The sequence below is a fragment of the Mya arenaria genome, chromosome 13 (genome assembly GCF_026914265.1).
Source record: "Mya arenaria isolate MELC-2E11 chromosome 13, ASM2691426v1".
In the NCBI taxonomy this organism is placed as follows: domain Eukaryota; kingdom Metazoa; phylum Mollusca; class Bivalvia; order Myida; family Myidae; genus Mya; species Mya arenaria.
Window position 1 is genome coordinate 51,666,043 of NC_069134.1, and position 19,353 is coordinate 51,685,395.

At 33.9% G+C, this 19,353-nt stretch overlaps 1 protein-coding gene across 2 annotated transcripts; it reads left to right on the forward strand.

Annotated features, from left to right (window-relative positions):
- Nucleotides 1-1,557: 1,557 nt before the first annotated feature.
- Nucleotides 1,558-18,551, forward strand: LOC128213899 (metalloendopeptidase OMA1, mitochondrial-like). Of its 2 annotated transcripts, none has more exons than XM_052920015.1 (9): nt 1,558-1,649; nt 6,549-6,877; nt 7,933-8,149; nt 9,001-9,183; nt 9,683-9,790; nt 10,319-10,447; nt 12,318-12,392; nt 13,109-13,258; nt 14,395-18,551. In XM_052920015.1, the coding sequence occupies exons 2-9, from the start codon at nt 6,558-6,560 to the stop codon at nt 14,566-14,568; spliced, it is 1,356 nt and encodes a 451-aa protein (XP_052775975.1). In that variant the 5' UTR covers nt 1,558-1,649; nt 6,549-6,557; the 3' UTR covers nt 14,569-18,551. The 2 variants fall into 2 exon arrangements, with proteins under 2 accessions (XP_052775975.1, XP_052775974.1); XM_052920014.1 differs by having other exon boundaries at nt 1,624-1,760.
- Nucleotides 18,552-19,353: the final 802 nt, after the last annotated feature.

Sequence of the window (19,353 nt, forward strand, 5' to 3'; positions counted from 1 at the left end):
TCATCTAGTAAACATAATGACAGTATATCTCATCTCTTCAGTATGTCCTTGAGGCAGGTTTATATGGTCTTACCTTGGCATCAGTACAAGGCTAGCTTGAATAGTGGAAAGACTGTTTGTTTTCGTGTAATTGCTGACATTGAAATCATTTAAATGACTGTTTCTATTTGACTTTCTATTATTGAATTAATACGAACTATTTACATGTTTGTTTAATGGAATAATATACGATCTTAACATTTGCAAGGTTTCTGTAAATATGATGAAATTATTGCTTGATGTTAGTTTAAAAAGCCATATCAGGGTATTGCATTTATGTAAGGAATGAAATGCGTATTTAATGTCATTATCGGCGTTTGAACCAGTTGGGCTGGTGAAAGTGTGTGGGGTCCCAACTATTTCCAACTGTAGCAACTCGTGTTATTCAAGTCACAGGTCATGTTGCAACTCTGGTTGACTCTTGGTGACGGTCACGTGTTTTTGGTAATTCCTGGGACCAATAACAATCCTAGTTCCAGGTAATTCTGAACAGTTAAAACTACCTCAAATGCCCGGAATTCGCGCTGCGCAGTAATTTTGCCAATACATTTTTAAATCTGAATTATGAAGATATACAATTACATGTAAACAAAATCTGGAAGGAATATATATAATGTTATTTCTTCCAGTATAAATGCATTTTGAACGGCTACAGGTACCATTTTTGGAGAACTGACAGAAACATTGATAAATGGGGGTGGTGTGGCTGCATCCATGAGATCTGACATTGCTACGGTCAAGAAATCCTTTAATTAAAGCCATATTTTTAGAACCCATATTCTAATTTTTTTAAACATGTGAAGACCCCCCCCCTCCTCATCCCTAACTTTCAGTTGACAAAAATGCTATAATAAACTGTACCGAGGGACAAACTGATACATACATTTAGAACAGTATGACACAGTTACTTTATAAATCAAACAATTTACAAGAACAAGTAAAGAACTTTACACAATACATGGCATTTAATCAAATAGATAAATCGGAGGAATTTAGACAATTTTATAATAGTTGAGGAGTCAGTGCTAAACACATTCACCCTTGCAAGTGTTCCATTAAGGCTCTTTCAATGCGCATCAAATGTGCCGTTTCTGACCTAGCACCCTGCCCTTATCAAATTCTGGCTGGAGTACTGAACAGGAATACAGTTGTTTAAGCATCTTAATTAATTTAGTACAGAGTACTCCAATAGGATTCTTTTACTAACAGTTACATGCTGTATTCTTGATTAAAACACTATGTCTTGTCGCAAAAAAGTTTGAAGTAGTAAAGCAAAGTTATATGGTTTCTAATCGCTGAAATATTGAGGAAATTGTGGGAAGTATTTTGACTATTTTGCACATCCTTGGTACTCTTTTTTATAAATATAAATATTTTTTTTATAAAAGGCTGAATTCTAACGCTATGTTATGTGTTGATAGTCAATTACCGCTCTGTCAGCGTGGAATTAGCCTGTCGACATTCCGTTTTTAGCACTGGAAGCTATGGAAACGTGAATAAGTGGTCTATATTGTTAAGGTTCAAAACGCAGGACTTTATAAAAATTTACACAGTTGTCTGCTTCTTTTCGACAAGATGTTGACTGCTACTTTTAAAAAATCCAAGTTACGGCAAGTAATTATTTCGTCATACATGTACTTATGTCATGGTCAAACATACTTCCTTAGACTTAGATAGTCAGTGACATTCAATAATATCAGCCTTAAAGGCAAGACATTAAGGTACGTTTTATTATACCTTTAAATTTGAATTCTAATTGTTGTTTTGTTTGTTTATCCGAAAATGGTGTCCGAAAATGGTGAATACTTCCGATTAACTTGTTGACGAGTGGATATTCACTATTGTTGTCTGGCAGTCGTACTAGTCTGAATTAATGGACGTTCAATATTTGATTCATCTAAGGATTTGCCATATAAAAAATCTTATTAAAAAATCGTCCACATACAATTGTTCTTGTTTATCCAATTATGGCATCGTAGTCGCCTATGGTCTCGATGTATCGTCCTAGTCCCTAAAATCGCGACCAACCTTGATTCGCGGCCATCTTTGTCTTTACCTGATTATCACGTGAAATGCATGCATCTGCAAAGCTATGACGTCATTTTTACTACAAACTATTTACAAGAGTAGATGCTTTCCAACTCGCGAAAAAATGTCTTTAAAACAGATAAATTCACTTGAAACAATGGTTAACACTGCAAACAATGTAGTTTTACTAATCCCAAATTAATTGCTATAGAAACCAACCATATTTGCCACATAACATCCTTAAAAATTCGCTGGTTATTTCGTCTGCTTTGTATACATTTTATCAATGACGGTCACGTGACCTAAATTCTTGTAGGAAGGCAAAGCAAACTTATAATATGTGTTTTCATGACCCATAGTCTTAGTGTCAAAATAAAGAAATTAGTGAGTGTTAATTTCTGTTTTAGGTGCATCCCTAAGTAGTGATAAAGCAGTACATAATTTATTTCCAACTGCCCTTAAACATGCTTATGTACAAAATAATCAGAGGAAGGCACTTATGTCCTTAAGTCATCTAGAATGTTCAGTGTTCCTGAAATTACACTTAAAGAGACAGTTTTGTCTTTGGGTTAAATTATACTTTCCCCCACTACGAGTAATTTGACATGATTTAATATTTTATGTTTACAAAATACTGTAAATCTTTTATTACAAGTTGAAATTTTGAAATTAACATTTTTAAAGATATGTTGGACTGTTTTTCTCAAAAATCAATTGATCAAAATAGTGTTGGCCTAATTAAAACGTGCTGACCTAGATTACGTCAGAGCTCGCGAATCAAGGTACTAGAATCAAGATGGCGGCCTAGTTTCAGTGTCTGTACTCTGTTGACATTATTTACGTTAACTTTTGACTGTTTGTTCTTAAATACTTGTGGAAATATGGATAAATAAATGGCATGTCTGACAAAAGTAGTTAAATTATTTCATTGTTTTGCTCAACTTTATTATTTTTTATTTATTCCTTACATCTGCGAATCATGGTTAGTCGAGGATACTTTATCGAATATTTTTCCCGATATCATTTATGTGCCTTATTCTATCACATGTACTTGTACTCTTTTTACATTTTTGACCCTATGAATTTTGGAAAGTTTCACAGAAAGTGTGTGATTTCTGAAAAAAAAATAAAAAAAATTATAACCTGTTTGTGTCCTACAGATGTAAACTCAATGAGCCATCAGTTCTTCTTTCGCACTTTTTGTTATTTCTTCTATTTCGCCCGCTACTACCCACAATGTAATTGCTGCATGGGGTATAATTATTTGGACTAGTAGTAGTACAAGTAGTCACAGTCCATCTGCATAGACATTTACTATGGGACCTTGTTTTATAATTTTTAGTATTTGCAGACTCAGTTTCTAATATTAATAATCTCTAGGCCAAGTTCGAATCTGGGTCATGTGCGGTCAAAAACTAGGTCACCAGGTCAAATTGAAGGAAAAGCTTGTTAACACTCTAGAGGTCACATTTATGACTGTATCTTCATGAAAGTTCGTCAGAATGTTTATATTAATAATCTTTAAGTCAAGTTTAAATCTGGGTCATGTGCTGTCAAAAACTAGGTCACCAGGTCAAATCATAGGAAAAGATTGTTAGCATTCTAGAGGTCACATTTATGACTGTATGTTCATGAAACTTAGTCAGAATGTATATATTGATTAGCTCTAGGCCAAGTTCGAATCTTGGTCATGTGCGGCCAAAAACTAGGTCACCAGGTCAAACTTAAGGAAAAGCTTGTTTACAATCTAGAGGTCACATTTATAAATGTTTCTTCATGAAAGTTGGTCAGAATGTTTATATTATTAATCTCTAAGTCAAGTTTAAATGTTGGTCATGTGCTGTCTAAAACTAGGTCATTAGGTCAAATCATAGGAAAAGCTTGTTAGCACTCTAGAGGTCACATTTATGACTGTATGTTCATGAAACTTAGTCAGAATGTTTAAATTGATTAGCTCTAGATCAAATTCGAATCTGGGTCATGTGCGGTCAAAATCTAGGTCACCAGGTCAAATAATAGAAAAAGCATGTTAACACTCTAGAGGCCACATTTATGACTATATGTTCATGGAACTTGATCAGAATGTTATTCTTGATGATCCTTAGGTAGAGTTTTAAACTGGGTAATCAGAGTCAAAAACCAGGCCACTAGGTCAAATCATAGATAAACTTTGTAAACACTGTAGAGGTTACTTTCTCTTTTTTGATCACCATGAAACTATGTCAGAATGTTTGTGTTTATGAAGTCTATGTCAAGTTTGAAACCTGAGTTCAAAAACTAGGTCACGAAGTCAAATCATAGAAAACATTGTTAAAACACTGTTGAAGCCATATTTTCTACTTTATCTATATGAAACCTGGTCAGAATGTACTTATTACAGCACGGTAAGGTTTGTACTTTCCATCGTCCTGAAAAACACTTATTCTCTCCCCCTGTCACAATCGCCCTCGCCCTGAAAACACTTATTTCACCCTTGAATTGGATCAGGTGAGCGATACAGGGCCTTCAGGGCCCTCTTGTTTCAATATTGTGCTCCGATTGGATTAGCGCGATGTCAATTAAGCAATTTTATACAATGTTACAAAAATCAGCTATTCCATGATACATGCACAAACGTATGTTGCTGATTACACATCATTAAGAACAAGAACTGAGTTGCAGAAGACACTGCTTATTTTATTGTAATAAATAAAAAAAAAATAATGTAAATATAAGTATTGAGCGCATATTTTCTTGTGTTTATTCTGTATTAACGCATTAGGGCACGCGAGCAAATGATAGCCTGCATACACACAAGAAAAAATGTGATCAGTCCTTAAATAATTCTTAATATATTTTTGGCATGGGATTTATAGATTGACAGTTGAGAGTGAGAACACGCTATATTGTGGCTAGTCCGTCAGTCCGTCCGTACGTCACACTTCGTTTCCGATCGATAACTGGAAAACCGCATGACCTAGGTTCACCAAACTTGGTAGGGAGGTTGGTCATGAGGTGTAGAAGATCCCTATTGTTTTTGGGGTCACTAGGTCAAAGGTCAAGGTCGCGGCGACCCCCAATGTAAAAAACATTTCCGCTCAATATCTTGAGAACGGTTTGACCTAGGTTCACCAAACTTGGTAGGGAGGTTGGTCATGAGGTGTAGAAGATCCCTATTGTTTTTGGGGTCACTAGGTCAAAGGTCAAGGTCGCGGCGACCCCCAATGTAAAAAACATTTCCGCTCAATATCTTGAGAACGGTTTGACCTAGGTTCACCAAACTTGGTAGGGAGGTTGGTCATGAGGTGTAGAAGATCCCTATTGTTTTTGGGGTCACTAGGTCAAAGGTCAAGGTCGCGGCGACCCCCAATGTAAAAAACATTTCCGCTCAATATCTTGAGAACGGTTTGACCTAGGTTCACCAAACTTGGTAGGGAGGTTGGTCATGAGGTGTCGAAGACATGTATTGTTTTTCGGGTCACTAGGTCAAAGGTCACGGCGACCCCCAAAGTTAAAACCAATGCCGCTCAATATCTTGAGAACGGTTTGACCTAGGTTCACCAAACTTGGTAGGGAGGTTGGTCATGAGGTGTAGAAGATCCCTATTGTTTTTGGGGTCACTAGGTCAAAGGTCAAGGTCGCGGCGACCCCCAATGTAAAAAACATTTCCGCTCAATATCTTGAGAACGGTTTGACCTAGGTTCACCAAACTTGGTAGGGAGGTTGGTCATGAGGTGTAGAAGACATGTATTGTTTTTCGGGTCACTAGGTCAAAGGTCACGGCGACCCCCAAAGTTAAAACCAATGCCGCTCAATATCTTGAGAACGGTTTGACCTAGGTTCACCAAACTTGGTAGGAAGGTTGGTCATGAGGTGTAGAAGATCCCTATTGATTTTGGGGTCACATGTCAAGGTCAAGTGCTTGAAAGATGAAAAATAGTTTTCAGATCATTAACTAGGGCTTATTGTGTGGAAATCCCTATTGAATTCTCACACCCTGCTTTCCAGCCAGATGTATCAGTACTTTACACCTCTAAGTCTTACTAAGCCTTCGGGGGAGACATGCGCTTTTCTCAAAAGCCCATTCTAGTTAAATTTCTATGTTTGACTGTTGAAACTTCCAAAGTTAATGGAAGCCTTGTATCATGCATGAATTGATTTTTGAAACACAAGCCATTTCTGTCCACAGACCAATCCAATTCATAGAACTCTAGGAGTATCTGAAGGCCGATAAGTTTTGTAATGCCCAAAACTTACAAGACCTTAGATCGGCAGCAAAATAATTTCTATATTCTAAGTCTAAGACCCAGATGGGATTTTAGAGGCCTTGGACCCTTTGACTGGAGCCTTTTGCTCCACTTGCGAAAAGGTGATGAATGTGGAGTTTAACACACTAGATGGCATAGGCACCCTTCCCATTGAAATGATAAAATGCTGTGTTTGATAGAGAGACTTATTCACAAAAGTATACGTTTAGCTTATTTTCTTTTCTCTGCTTACAGGTTCTGATTATGACTGTAACAATGGCAAGGTTGGTGCACCTCTCTCCAATGCAGCTGTATGGATGGCTGAGCAAGCCTCCAGTTTCTCAACTATTAAGACACCATGCAATCAAGCACCCGCCTAAATACTCTCTCAGGAAACACTGCACGATGGCCAGACCGAAGACTACCTCAGTGATGAACACAAATATCAAAGGACATTTTCAAATTACAAAAAGTGTTGGTCGTGCTCAGGTTTTTCATACATCAGTAGTGGTGAGAGCACCAGTCTGGCTTTTACCATTTTTGAAAGGTCCCGTGCTAAAGTTTCTAGCCTTTGTTACTGGCAGGTAAGCTGTCTTACTGTACTAGTGTACATGTACATTATATTACTCACAATTGTGACTCTAAACTCTGACTACTAGTTCTGAACAGCTGGTTGATTTAAGTTTTCTTACATAATTGGCCGGAATTGAAAATAAAAATAAAAATTATTGTATCATGAGGCTAGAGCTCCATTATCACGTAATTACATTGACTCGATGACAAATAATTTTTCCACATATATATGAATGGCGTGATTCAATATTATATTATTCAATATAATAAATGTTTTACTCTTTTCAAAAGGGCATTCTATTAATATTATGTATTATGTTGATCAGCATCATTGCTCAATATTTTTAAAGAAAGTAGTTCTAGAGCAAAACAATGTACTTGAATAATTACTCGAAAATGATTAATTGTACCCAAGTAAAATTTTTGCTTTCTCTCTCTCTATATATATATATATATATATACGGTATATAAATATACCTGATATGGACAGTGTTTTATCAACATAATCTTTAAGAAAATGCATTTTTAAAAAGAGTAAAAATGTATAAGATTTTGAATATTTTTACGCTATTTATATAATAATGCAGTAAAATGAGTTGCAATTGAGATTTGAATTTAGTATTTTGATGATATTGGGGCCTTGAAATTAAAACAAAAATGTGTAGAGTTTCACATCATTTAAAAAAATGAAATTTACTTTTAGATCTTTTTTTTTCAAAAAAGTAGAGATACATGTATTCTCATAGCCTTAGCTTCTTCATTGTCTGAATGCAAACCTTTAATGCATATTGAGATACTGAAATGAAACTAGGTACACACGTTGTAAGAGACAAAACACATATGTACCGGTATAAGCAAGGCCCATAACTGGCTTTAAATACTTGATGAGTTATGCCCCTTTTTTAAATGAAAAAATAAACAAAAAACTTGCGTTAGCATTCACTTCACAATCCTTGATCATATTTTAGAAGAACATGTAGTCCAAATAGACATGAGTTCAGTGACTGATTTCCTTGCAAATATCTTTCCCTAAGGGTGTCAGTGTGTTTTTGTTGTTTATTTTCAGAACACTCCGACAGGCAAGACTGAAACAGTCGCCAGAGGTTCAGAAGAAGTGGCTACGTTACAAGCTGGCCTTTTTTGGCGTAGTCCTTTCTGCTATTGCCATTTTCACCATTTGGTATTATGAATCCCACCTGGAGGTTACATCCACTGGAAGGAAACGTCTGATGGTGCTCCTTCCAGAGCAGATACAGAAGATAGCTGACGAGTCGACCTTGGATGTAAGTGCTTTTGGAATTAGTATTATACTTTGCAATACTGAATTTGTTAAATGTTCACAATGAAAATTTAATCCAGCATAACATAAAAAAGAACGTTTTTAGCTGGATATATATATATATATATATATATATATATATATATATGTACACCTGAGCAAACCAGTGATTGGAGAATTGTGTCAAATATGTAGGATTTAAACCAAAAAAAGTTGCAGAAAATATTTAAAGAGAAAGCAGGCTCGAATAGTCCTAAAGCATTAGCTATAGTGGGATGTTTGACTACTATATAAAACCAGAAAGGTTAGAATCAGTTTTCAATTATTATGATGCTTGTTGAAAGAAGGCATTTACCTGTGCTATAGGTGCATGTATGTGCCATGTATGAGATGACCAATTGGCCCCAATATTGTGAAAAAAACATATTGAAAGTCAAATCTCAATCTCACTCAATTTATCACATAGCATCAAAAGTTATTAAAAATAACATATGATTTTACACCTTTGAAAAAGCTTCTGTCATATAATATGTTGATTTATGCCTTTGATTTAGATTCCAAAGGAATAATATTCTACAGCCAAATTTGTATTTGAGTACAATTCCTTGTTTTTTAACAATTAATCATGTATTTTTTTTGCTCTGGAATTCAGTTTCTTTACGATTTTGACAAAATCTTTCTATCAACAAATTCTATAAATAAGAAAATATGTTTTTAAAAAGTATAAAAACATGCAAGATTTTAAATCAAACTGTGCTTTTATGTGGTAAATTGAGTTGAGATTGAGATTTGACTTTAGTATTTTTGTGTTACTGGGGCTTGATGTTCTAATGGTATTGTTATTGATATTTGTAGAGTCTTGAAAAATATTCGGAGGCAGGAGTGCTGATTCCAGATGGGCACCCTCTCTATGGCCGTGTGTGGCGAGTACTCGAAAGGTTGATAAAGGGCAATGCACTTGCTGAGCCAGGGATTACAGCGTACGATTGGCATGTACATATTATAAAGGATGAACAAGTGAACGCCCATGTCTTTCCTGTAAGGGGTTTTCATTTGGCATTCGGCTTAAAATACTAATATGAATATTAATTAAAAGTTAAAGGCTGCCTGCCAAAAAATACAGATGTGTAATGATAAAAATAAAAAAATGTTCATTTGAGATATGAATGATAAAAATACAGTTTAAAGACAATTAATAGAAATAAATATTATTAGTGATATATATTAAAGAAAGACTAGGATTGTTTCTGGTTACTTATTTTTCTGATTTTTAACTAGGTATTTAGAAAAGGGATGTCATTGGGCTGGCGGGTGGGCGGATAGTATTGAAAGTTGAAAAGCTACACATTTTATGTCAGATCAATTTTTTTGTGCATGTCCAAAAAAACAAAAAAGACATCAGTGATAAAAAAACACAAACAAAGTGTTAAATGTAATGTATAAGTATGATTTTGTCAATGTAAGGTTTGACTTTCATATTTATGACTTAAATTTTGAATAATATCTTACAATGTTGTTTGCATGCGTTTCATTTCAGAATGGCCATGTATTTGTGAACACCGGTTTGCTCGAGTTTTGCACAAATGACGATATGTTAGCCATCATACTAGGGCATGAGGTTGCACATTGCCTGTTGAGACATGCAGTAAGATATGTTTTTTGTTGTTATTTTGTGTATCTTTGTCATTTATTTTGATAATGATTTGAAACTTTTTATTCCCTAATTATTTTATTCGCCTTTATAGTATTGAAGATATGAAAGTACGGTACTATCTTGTTCATCACAGGGTCAGCATCCGTGTGTCACACTTTCATTTTTGCTCTCTAACATTTTACATTTGTTATCCAATCTTTACCGAACCTGGCCTCAATGTTTACAGGCATAAACTCTCAACTGAATTTTACCAACAGCCAGATCTTACTAAACTTCATACTGACAGCATGTGGTGATAGGGTAAAAAATGCACTGAGACAACCCATGGTGCAAATTTTATCATTATGAAGTCAGAAAAACTGTAAAGATACTTGTACGATATCAGCCTTAAAAAGAAATTCAGGAAAGATTCCTGAGCAATTATTAGACATAACTTTATATTAAAATTTGTATAAGAAGATTTGTCAGAAGACCCAAACCAGCATTTATATTTATGTTTATTTATTGTTTATTTCATAGGTGGAGAACATGAGTCGTGAACAGCTGTTGTCGTACCTGATCAGCGCTGTTCTTGCAGCTATCTGGTGTATTCTCCCCAATGATGGTCTGGCTATTGTCACGCATTGGTACTTCAACAAAGTCATAGATGTAGGTGTACTGTTATAGATGTAGGTGTACTGTTATAGATGTAGGTGTACTGTTATAGATGTAGGTGTACTGTTATAGATGTAGGTGTACTGTTATAGGTGTACTGTTATAGATGTAGGTGTACTGTTATAGATGTAGGTGTACTGTTATAGATGTAGGTGTACTATTATAGATGTAGGTGTACTGTTATAGATGTAGGTGTACTGTTATAGGTGTACTGTTATAGATGTAGGTGTACTGTTATAGATGTAGGTGTACTGTTATAGATGTAGGTGTACTGTTATAGATGTAGGTGTACTGTTATAGGTGTACTGTTATAGATGTAGGTGTACTGTTATAGATGTAGGTGTACTGTTATAGATGTAGGTGTACTGTTATAGGTGTACTGTTATAGATGTAGGTGTACTGTTATAGATGTAGGTGTACTGTTATAGATGTAGGTGTACTGTTATAGATGTAGGTGTACTGTTATAGATGTAGGTGTACTGTTATAGATGTAGGTGTACTGTTATAGGTGTTCTGTTATAGATGTAGGTGTACTGTTATAGATGTAGGTGTACTGTTATAGATGTAGGTGTACTGTTATAGATGTAGGTGTACTGTTATAGATGTAGGTGTACTGTTATAGATGTAGGTGTACTGTTATAGATGTAGGTGTACTGTTATAGATGTAGGTGTACTATTATAGATGTAGGTGTACTGTTATAGATGTAGGTGTACTGTTATAGATGTAGGTGTACTGTTATAGATGTAGGTGTTCTGTTATAGATGTAGGTGTACTGTTATAGATGTAGGTGTACTGTTATAGATGTAGGTGTACTGTTATAGATGTAGGTGTACTGTTATAGATGTAGGTGTACTGTTATAGATGTAGGTGTACTGTTATAGATGTAGGTGTACTATTATAGATGTAGGTGTACTGTTATAGATGTAGGTGTACTATTATAGATGTAGGTGTACTGTTATAGATGTAGGTGTACTGTTATAGATGTAGGTGTACTGTTATAGATGTAGGTGTACTGTTATAGATGTAGGTGTACTGTTATAGATGTAGGTGTTCTGTTATAGATGTACTGTTATAGATGTAGGTGTACTGTTATAGATGTAGGTGTACTGTTATAGATGTAGGTGTACTGTTATAGATGTAGGTGTACTGTTATAGATGTATGTGTACTGTTATAGATGTATGTGTACTGTTATAGATGTAGGTGTACTGTTATAGATGTAGGTGTACTGTTATAGATGTAGGTGTTCTGTTATTTTGTTGATGTTTTAAGTATTAAATTTTTAAATGCCCGTTAAACATCAAACATGGTGTAAAATTGTATCACCCATCAAAGTTGTTACCACGGGGTTTTCTCTCGATCGTTTTTATCTTATATAATCTATTGATTAAAAGATTATGTATAGGGTAAAAAATAATAAGAGAAACCATGTCACTGTGATCATTACCATACTTGATAACAATTTTATATGGACAAAATATCATGAAAAAATTAGGAAATCGTGCAAATCACTTCAATAGTGCTTTATTGATTTAAGTATAAGTGCGATATTCCAGCTCTTTGATTGTCAAATTTTGATTAAATTGACCTGTTGGTGAAAACACATGTATCTCGGAAAAGCTCAATAATCATTCTGTTGACTTCACAAAAAGAAATTCCTTAGCTTTCCCTTGAATTATCAAAATTTGGCATGGAATCTCTGAGTTTGATAACTAATCTGATGTTGTTGGTAATTCCTGCTGTGTTTTGGCCCTTGAATTGGCATATTTTGACATTGTCCTCTCCTTTACTTGACTGAATTACTTCAATTCTTTTTTTATAAATATTAAATGAAAATTAAGGAAAATACCTTGGATATTTTACAGATTGCATTCCACAAGGCGTTTAGCCGAGACATGGAAATAGAAGCAGATAATTTGGGCTTTAAGTTGGCAACACGGGTACGTTAATTTTATTTAGTATGAAAAACAATGTTTTGAATTCCTGTTTTTATTCCCTTTATTCGCTTTATTACTTGTGCAAACAATTACTTGAGCTGTGAATTATTTAATCAGGTTTAAACTTATTGACAGTGTTTGTAGGCAAAATGACTTGACCAACTTCAATCAATAAATCACTCAGTAAATCTCAAGTCACACCGCAGTTAAGCATTTATGAAGTTGGCTTACTTATCGATTGGGTATCATACAGACCAAGTTCTTACTTTACCACAGAAGTTTGCTCATTTTGAATTAAAATTGATATTTCAATTGGTTTGACTACCGTATGCTAGGCCTTCTAAACAGGCGACAGATCAAATTTCACGGAATTTTAGCTGTATAAAATCCATCTGTTCATTATTTAAAGCTGCACACTCACATATTAATGTTTTATGGCTAACAGCGTTACTAGTGCTTTAAGAAAAATGAGTTTATAAAACATTAACTTTAAACTTTAAGTATGAAAAACTGCAATCTGATTTTTTGTCAGAAGTCTTATATCACTGGTTTCCACAAAAAAAATTGGCTAATTCCAAGACAAAAAGTAAAAAACATGTCAAAATAGTCAATCTGAGTGCAGCTTTAATTGAAAAGATTAGCTGCAGCACTGCATCATTGTCTATAAGCATCATAATGGTGTATTTTATATTTATGAACTTTGCTTACTATAACCGCAGGCATGTTTTGATGTTCGAGAAAGCGAGCGTGTCTGGGCAGACATGTCTGTCGTTGATGACCTACTGGGAACAAGGAAAACATCGCAATGGAACTCCACACATCCCTCAAACGAGAATCGTGTCAAGTATTTTCAAAAGAAGATGCCGGAGGTGATATTTTGCGTACTTAATGGATTGTTGAAATATTTTTTTTGCAGTTACTATGATTCAATCAATATTAAAAATCTGGCCCCAGATTCTCGCCAATGCCTGAGTACTGTAATTACTGAATAACTAACTCAACTCATTTATCCCGAGATCAGCCAGATATAGTTCTTGATCTTAAAAGTTTTGACTCTGTAACAACAATGTTATCCCAAATATCATGTTTTTATAAATTCTTGGGACAATATTTGAAAGAATTTCAAGCTGAAAATGTTCTTGAATAATTACTCAATATTTATTACTGTAGAGTACTCAGTAGTTAAAAGCATTAAATATTAAACAGTCTTGAAGGCAAAAAAGGACAGAATTTAAGATATGGTAGATGGAAAATAATATCTTTTATTTGAAATTATATTATTGATTTAAATAGTGTTCTCAGTTGAGTAAGAACTGGAGAGTTATCGAACAAATGGGGCCAGTTTATCAAGAACAGCATAAGGTTCTCTTTTAAGAAAGTGTACGGTTTTGAATTTTTACTATTTAGCATTTAACGAAAAGAAAAAGCAAGAACTGTATATATTGATTAAAATTGTGTTTCTTTTGAATGTTTTGTCTTAAGATTGAAGAATGATTCATGTTTTTCTAGCTTTTTTTGTCTTTTGAAGGAACTGAAATATTATCATAGCGTTTGTGTCAACAGCTTTGTGTGAAACCTTTCACATTGGGTATGACATCATAACATTTGAAAAATTAACATGAAACTTGGTTCACATTATTATTCTAATGAAATGCATGGCCATTTCCATAACTTAATAAAACAGAGTAGTGTGGAAACCCATTGGCTCAATATCCCAGGGACTGGCCAAAATACTTCCAGTCACGGGAACATCGAGCCAAGCGGGAATGTCTACTTGGAGTTAAACAAAATCAATCCTTTACATTTGTGCCAATCAGGAAATTGAGCCATGCAATATTGAGCCAAAAGGTTTTGTCTATATAGAGTTATGCCCCTTGTTAAACATAGAAAAAACAGACAAGTTTTTGTATCTTTTTGCTGTACTCTTGTTCCATTTTTATTTAATAATTTTTTTTTTATGAAATTGATATTAACAAGCCTTGTAAAAATATTTTATCACTCCCAGGCACTTAAGTTAAGGCTGGAATGTGGATGTCCTAATCCTCTGCCTACGGAAGACCCACGACTGAAGGCATTTGCACGTCGCCGCCATGTGAATGAGCTCCTGGCTGCCAGGGGGAGTGCTGCTAATATCCAGGCCCTTGAGAAGACTCGTGTCACACCTAGGCTGATAACTTGATGGGGACGGGGACAGCAGTAGTGCCTCCAATATTGTTATGCTCAAGGTTTTTAGCTTTTTTGATGTTCACGGAAAATCAAGGTATTTTCATTTGCACTGTTCTCGATTGGTTGGGAAATTTTGAAAAATTTAACTGTCAATGATGTGTAGATATCTGGTGTTTAATAATATTTCTAGGCTTTTATGTTGGGAGATGATTTTATGCTGTTGAACAAGATAAGAATTTTTAAATTAAAATCTGCAAAAGCTGCTTGAGTTAAATGTAAATACAGTCTCCCAGATCAAAGCGCAGTACTAACAACCCTATTGTATTAAAGCTTGTAATTAATTAACTTATCAGATTATAATGGATTGACATATCAAATGATCCTTTGATTTGTTATGAACTGTTGAGAATGGTAGGAGCTAAGAAGGGGATATATGACCGATTGTTTAGAACCTTGTTAAAGTTAACAACGGGATTAATGAGACCGTCGTTAACATCTTTTAGTCGTAAAATATTTCATGCTTTGCTTACATATTTAAATAAAACAAGTACAGCGGGCAGAAACAGTTGTCCAAAATCTTCTTAGAAATACTGCAGATCACAACTGTATCCATTAAACTTCCAGAGTAGTAAAAAACTGAAAGTTAACAACCATATGCGTTAACAACATTAGTTAACTTTAACAAAGTTCTGAAAAAATCAGCCTATTGCCCCTTTTGATTGTTTGTTAAAAACTGAAGAAAAAATTATCAGTTCAGATTGTTGTAGATTGTACACGCCTGCCATAAATTGACAACTGGATAATCAAAATGGTCTCATGTCATTGACCTCACTGTATTTTTATAGCTTTTATTGTGTTGAAATGTATATGTTTTTAGAAACAAATTCATACTATCACAATAGACATCAGTGACACATGTGTTCTGTCCTAAATTAAATCTGTGATATCTTCAATTAATTTCTTCAATTTTACCAATTTGTACCAATGTTAAAGGGACTGGACACCAGATGGTCCCGAAATTGGCAAATACAGTATATCCTCAAAACACACCTAGAATTATCAATATGAACTAGTATGGGGGGCCTTATATGCTATTTTACAAAATTTTGTCACGGTCTCAGCTAAGTTTCCTTTTTTAAAATAGCGCATAATGGTTTCCATGGGTTGTAAGCAATGAGATACTTCAGTAAGAAAGATTCAATGTGTTATACACAAGCATATCAATTATATGTAAGATTTTGACAATTTTCATTTTTTCTTGCAATGATATCATCTGGTGTCTAGTCCCTTTAACAGGAGGACTGTCGGAATGGACAATGTACGCAAATGTGTACGAGTAAATGATGCATTTAGTTTTCTCTCAAGAATGTTTATACATGTACTCTATTGGTTAACATGTTATACATGTATGTGTTTTGGTGACTTATTAATTATTAATGTTTGAATTTTGTGTCAAGTGTAGAATATTATTGTAATTAAAAGAATAGTATACCAGCATATTTGCTTTTAAATTAAGCTGTACTACAGTTAAAGGAAACTGTAATCTTGATTTGGACTTCACAGCCTAAAAATGAAATAATTTTCAATCCATTAGAAAATAAAGACGTTATGAATGTTCATGTACTATATATTGATAATGTTGATGTGGCTTTCTGCCATTTTGTTTTTTACTATTCATATTTTAACTCATTTAACAAACTTGTTTGTTATAAAGCTGACTTTAGTTTATGGAACATTTCCATCAGGGAATTTTTTTTATTGTTAATAGTTTTTGATATGCTGAATATAACAGAGGACTTGAATGATTGCATTATTATAAGAGAGGTTATGACTCATAACCGCTTTAAATGGCTGCTTCCTGCAAGAGATATCAAAATCAATGATATTGTAAGAAACATAATTATTCTGAGTATATCTGAGTGCACATGTACCGATAAAAGGTTTAAATTACAAATACAATAATGTTGTCTTAAGTGGTTGTAGAAATAGGAAAAAGCATAATTAAGATACTGGTAGCTGATACACAAATATGGACATTTTAGAGGCCTCGTGACTCCATATTAAAATGATATAATTTTGAATAGGGTTTTTTGTTGTGTAGAACAATAATGTTGTAAAGTTGTACCAAAAATAATATTATCCACCAAATTTTAGCCAGTTTCCAAACTTATTTCACTAATGAATTCTGTAATTTTATTTATTAAGAAAGACTTAAAAACTAAGGTCACAAACTCTTTATAGCTTTATGTTTGATGACAATCTACAGTTATTGGTAAAAAGTACTTGCATCTGTGTGTTTTTTGTCTGTAAAGTTTATACGCATAATTTTGGTTTCCCCAGTCACTGTTAGGATTATATGACCAAGTTATGTTAGCTCATCTATTTTTTTAAGAAAAAGGAGTCTTAGTTTATGCAAAGCGTTGTGATATTGTTGGTGGCTTTGTTGGCATGACTTTTCACAACTCAAATACCGTTCAAAATATTGAAATCAAACTTGGTACACATATTGCCAGAAACAATATGCACATGAAGAGCAAGGCACATAACTCTGACTATAATAATTGTTGAGGTATGCCCCCTTTTGAATGAAAAACAACAACAGACAAGCTTTTGTGTTCTCTCCAGGTTTTTCTTGTACATTGACATGAACACACTTTTGGTGAATTGTTTCAAAGTCTGGAAGAAGTTTTTTTATTGTCCCAGGAACCATTTGGCCTAGAGTTGATTTTAAGTAAACATTGAGTTATTGACATGATAATCATGAAAGTTCAGTTTATTCTGAATGCTACAGCAAAAACAAAAATTAAAATGGAGGCTTTTGACTTTTCAATTTCCCTCCAAAATACTACCTTTTTATATTTGACCCATTTTCAGACACACCTACAGTTTTATTTTATACAATATGTTTTTGAGATTTTGACTATTTGTCTATGGGCAATTTATTATTATATTTTACTCTTTAGTATGGGAGTAAAATATATAGTTTTAAGGTTAATTTTATATATGATTGTACATTTTCATGCATTTCTATAGATCCAATATCATATTAAGTTAACAGTTCACAAAGTAACACACTTGTTTCTTTTAAATCATGTTCCTGTAGTTGATTTCATTCTCATTAAACATTGTACAAGTAATTTCTTTATCTTCTAAATAAATACTTTAATTCAAATGTAAAGTGCTGTACTTGTATCGTTAACTTTTTTCTCTAAAAATGTTTTTTTTTTTTAATCATTTACTGTTAAATAATGCAAATGAACTCTTGATTAGTCCTCTGATAATGTTAGGAGTATTTGTTAAAAGCCCATTATTTAAGCCGAACTGTGCATGTGGTGTCTAGAACATATTTTTAATGTTATTAACTATAGATTTTTTTGTACAATTTTTTTTAACATATTTAACTTATTGACCAAATTTTTTTTTTATAAATATAATGTTAAAAAATAAAATTATAAAATAAATAATAGAAATGAGTATTTCACCGCCAGCAATAATCACACCGAGGTCCTCCAGTTCAGCAGTCTGGGACCATATACATTACACCATGATAGAGACTTGGTCTTGGAAGTGTTTAATGAAAGTTGTAAAGAAAAGCATTACTTTTGACATAATGAAACAAAAGTTGTCAATAGTAAATTTTTTCATGTTCTGTTATTGATTTGTGATGTGATGAACATACTTTAGAACAAAGGTTCCACTTTTGTGGCCAGTCTTGGCGATCAGGTTGCTGGAAGCTTTCAATGGGCCTTATTGAACCTAACATATTAATTATTTCTTTATTTGTTACATACAGTTACCATGGTTATGCTCACATAGGGTGTGCTGCCTTAACTGCATCCCCGGATGAAGATGTTGTTTAGATTTTCTGTGTTGGATTGCACCATGTTTAACAAGTAATTTGTTGTTATTGATCGATAATCATTGATATTTTAAACTAAGAAGTATTTTTATATGATTGTTATAATTTATTAGAGATTTTTGAAATAAAATTGCCATATCTTTGTCTGGAGTTATTTCTTCTCAAGGTTATTTTAGAAATAATTAAAATCGTATTTAACTATTAAGTATTACAGGGCTTCATGGAAAAGTGTGTCGCGAATAAAATTCGTTCTCTATGTCAAGGTCAAGGTCACACTGGGAAGGTCAGCGTTGTACAGCATAGACTTCAGAAAAACACTTTTTGTCTCAAACTTAAATTTTTAACTATCAATTGGAATTCAATCAGTCTTCACAGATATGTACAATACCATGGGAAAGTCTGCCTCGCATAGATTTCATGATTTTTACTTAAAGGTCAAGCTCCCACTTGGTGGTCAATGTTGTACAAACTTGACTTCATAACAATACTTTGTCTAAATAATAACTTTGTTATAATTGGTAGAAGTTCAATCAAACTTCACAGAATTCTAGAGCACCGTGGTAAGGCGCGTTGCGCAGTTTATTCGTGCTCTCATTTCAAAGGTCACAGTCAATGTTTGTACAATATGAACTTCGTAGCAATACTCCGTGTCTCAGCCAGATTTTTCAATTTAATAATTTTTCACGGAATCGTAAGCCTCCTAGAAAAGTGTGCCGCGCATAAAGTTCGTGTTCTTATCTCTTTAAGTTCAAGATCACGTATTGGGGTCGTGTTGCACACTATAAATTTCATAACAATACTTTTCGCCACATACATATTTTTTTGAATAGTAATGACAATTCATAGAAATGGCTCGCCTCGTTGGCAGGTTTGATGCGCAGGACATTTGTGTTCTCATACCAAAGGTCAAGGCCATAAGTGAAGGTCAATGTGGACTTT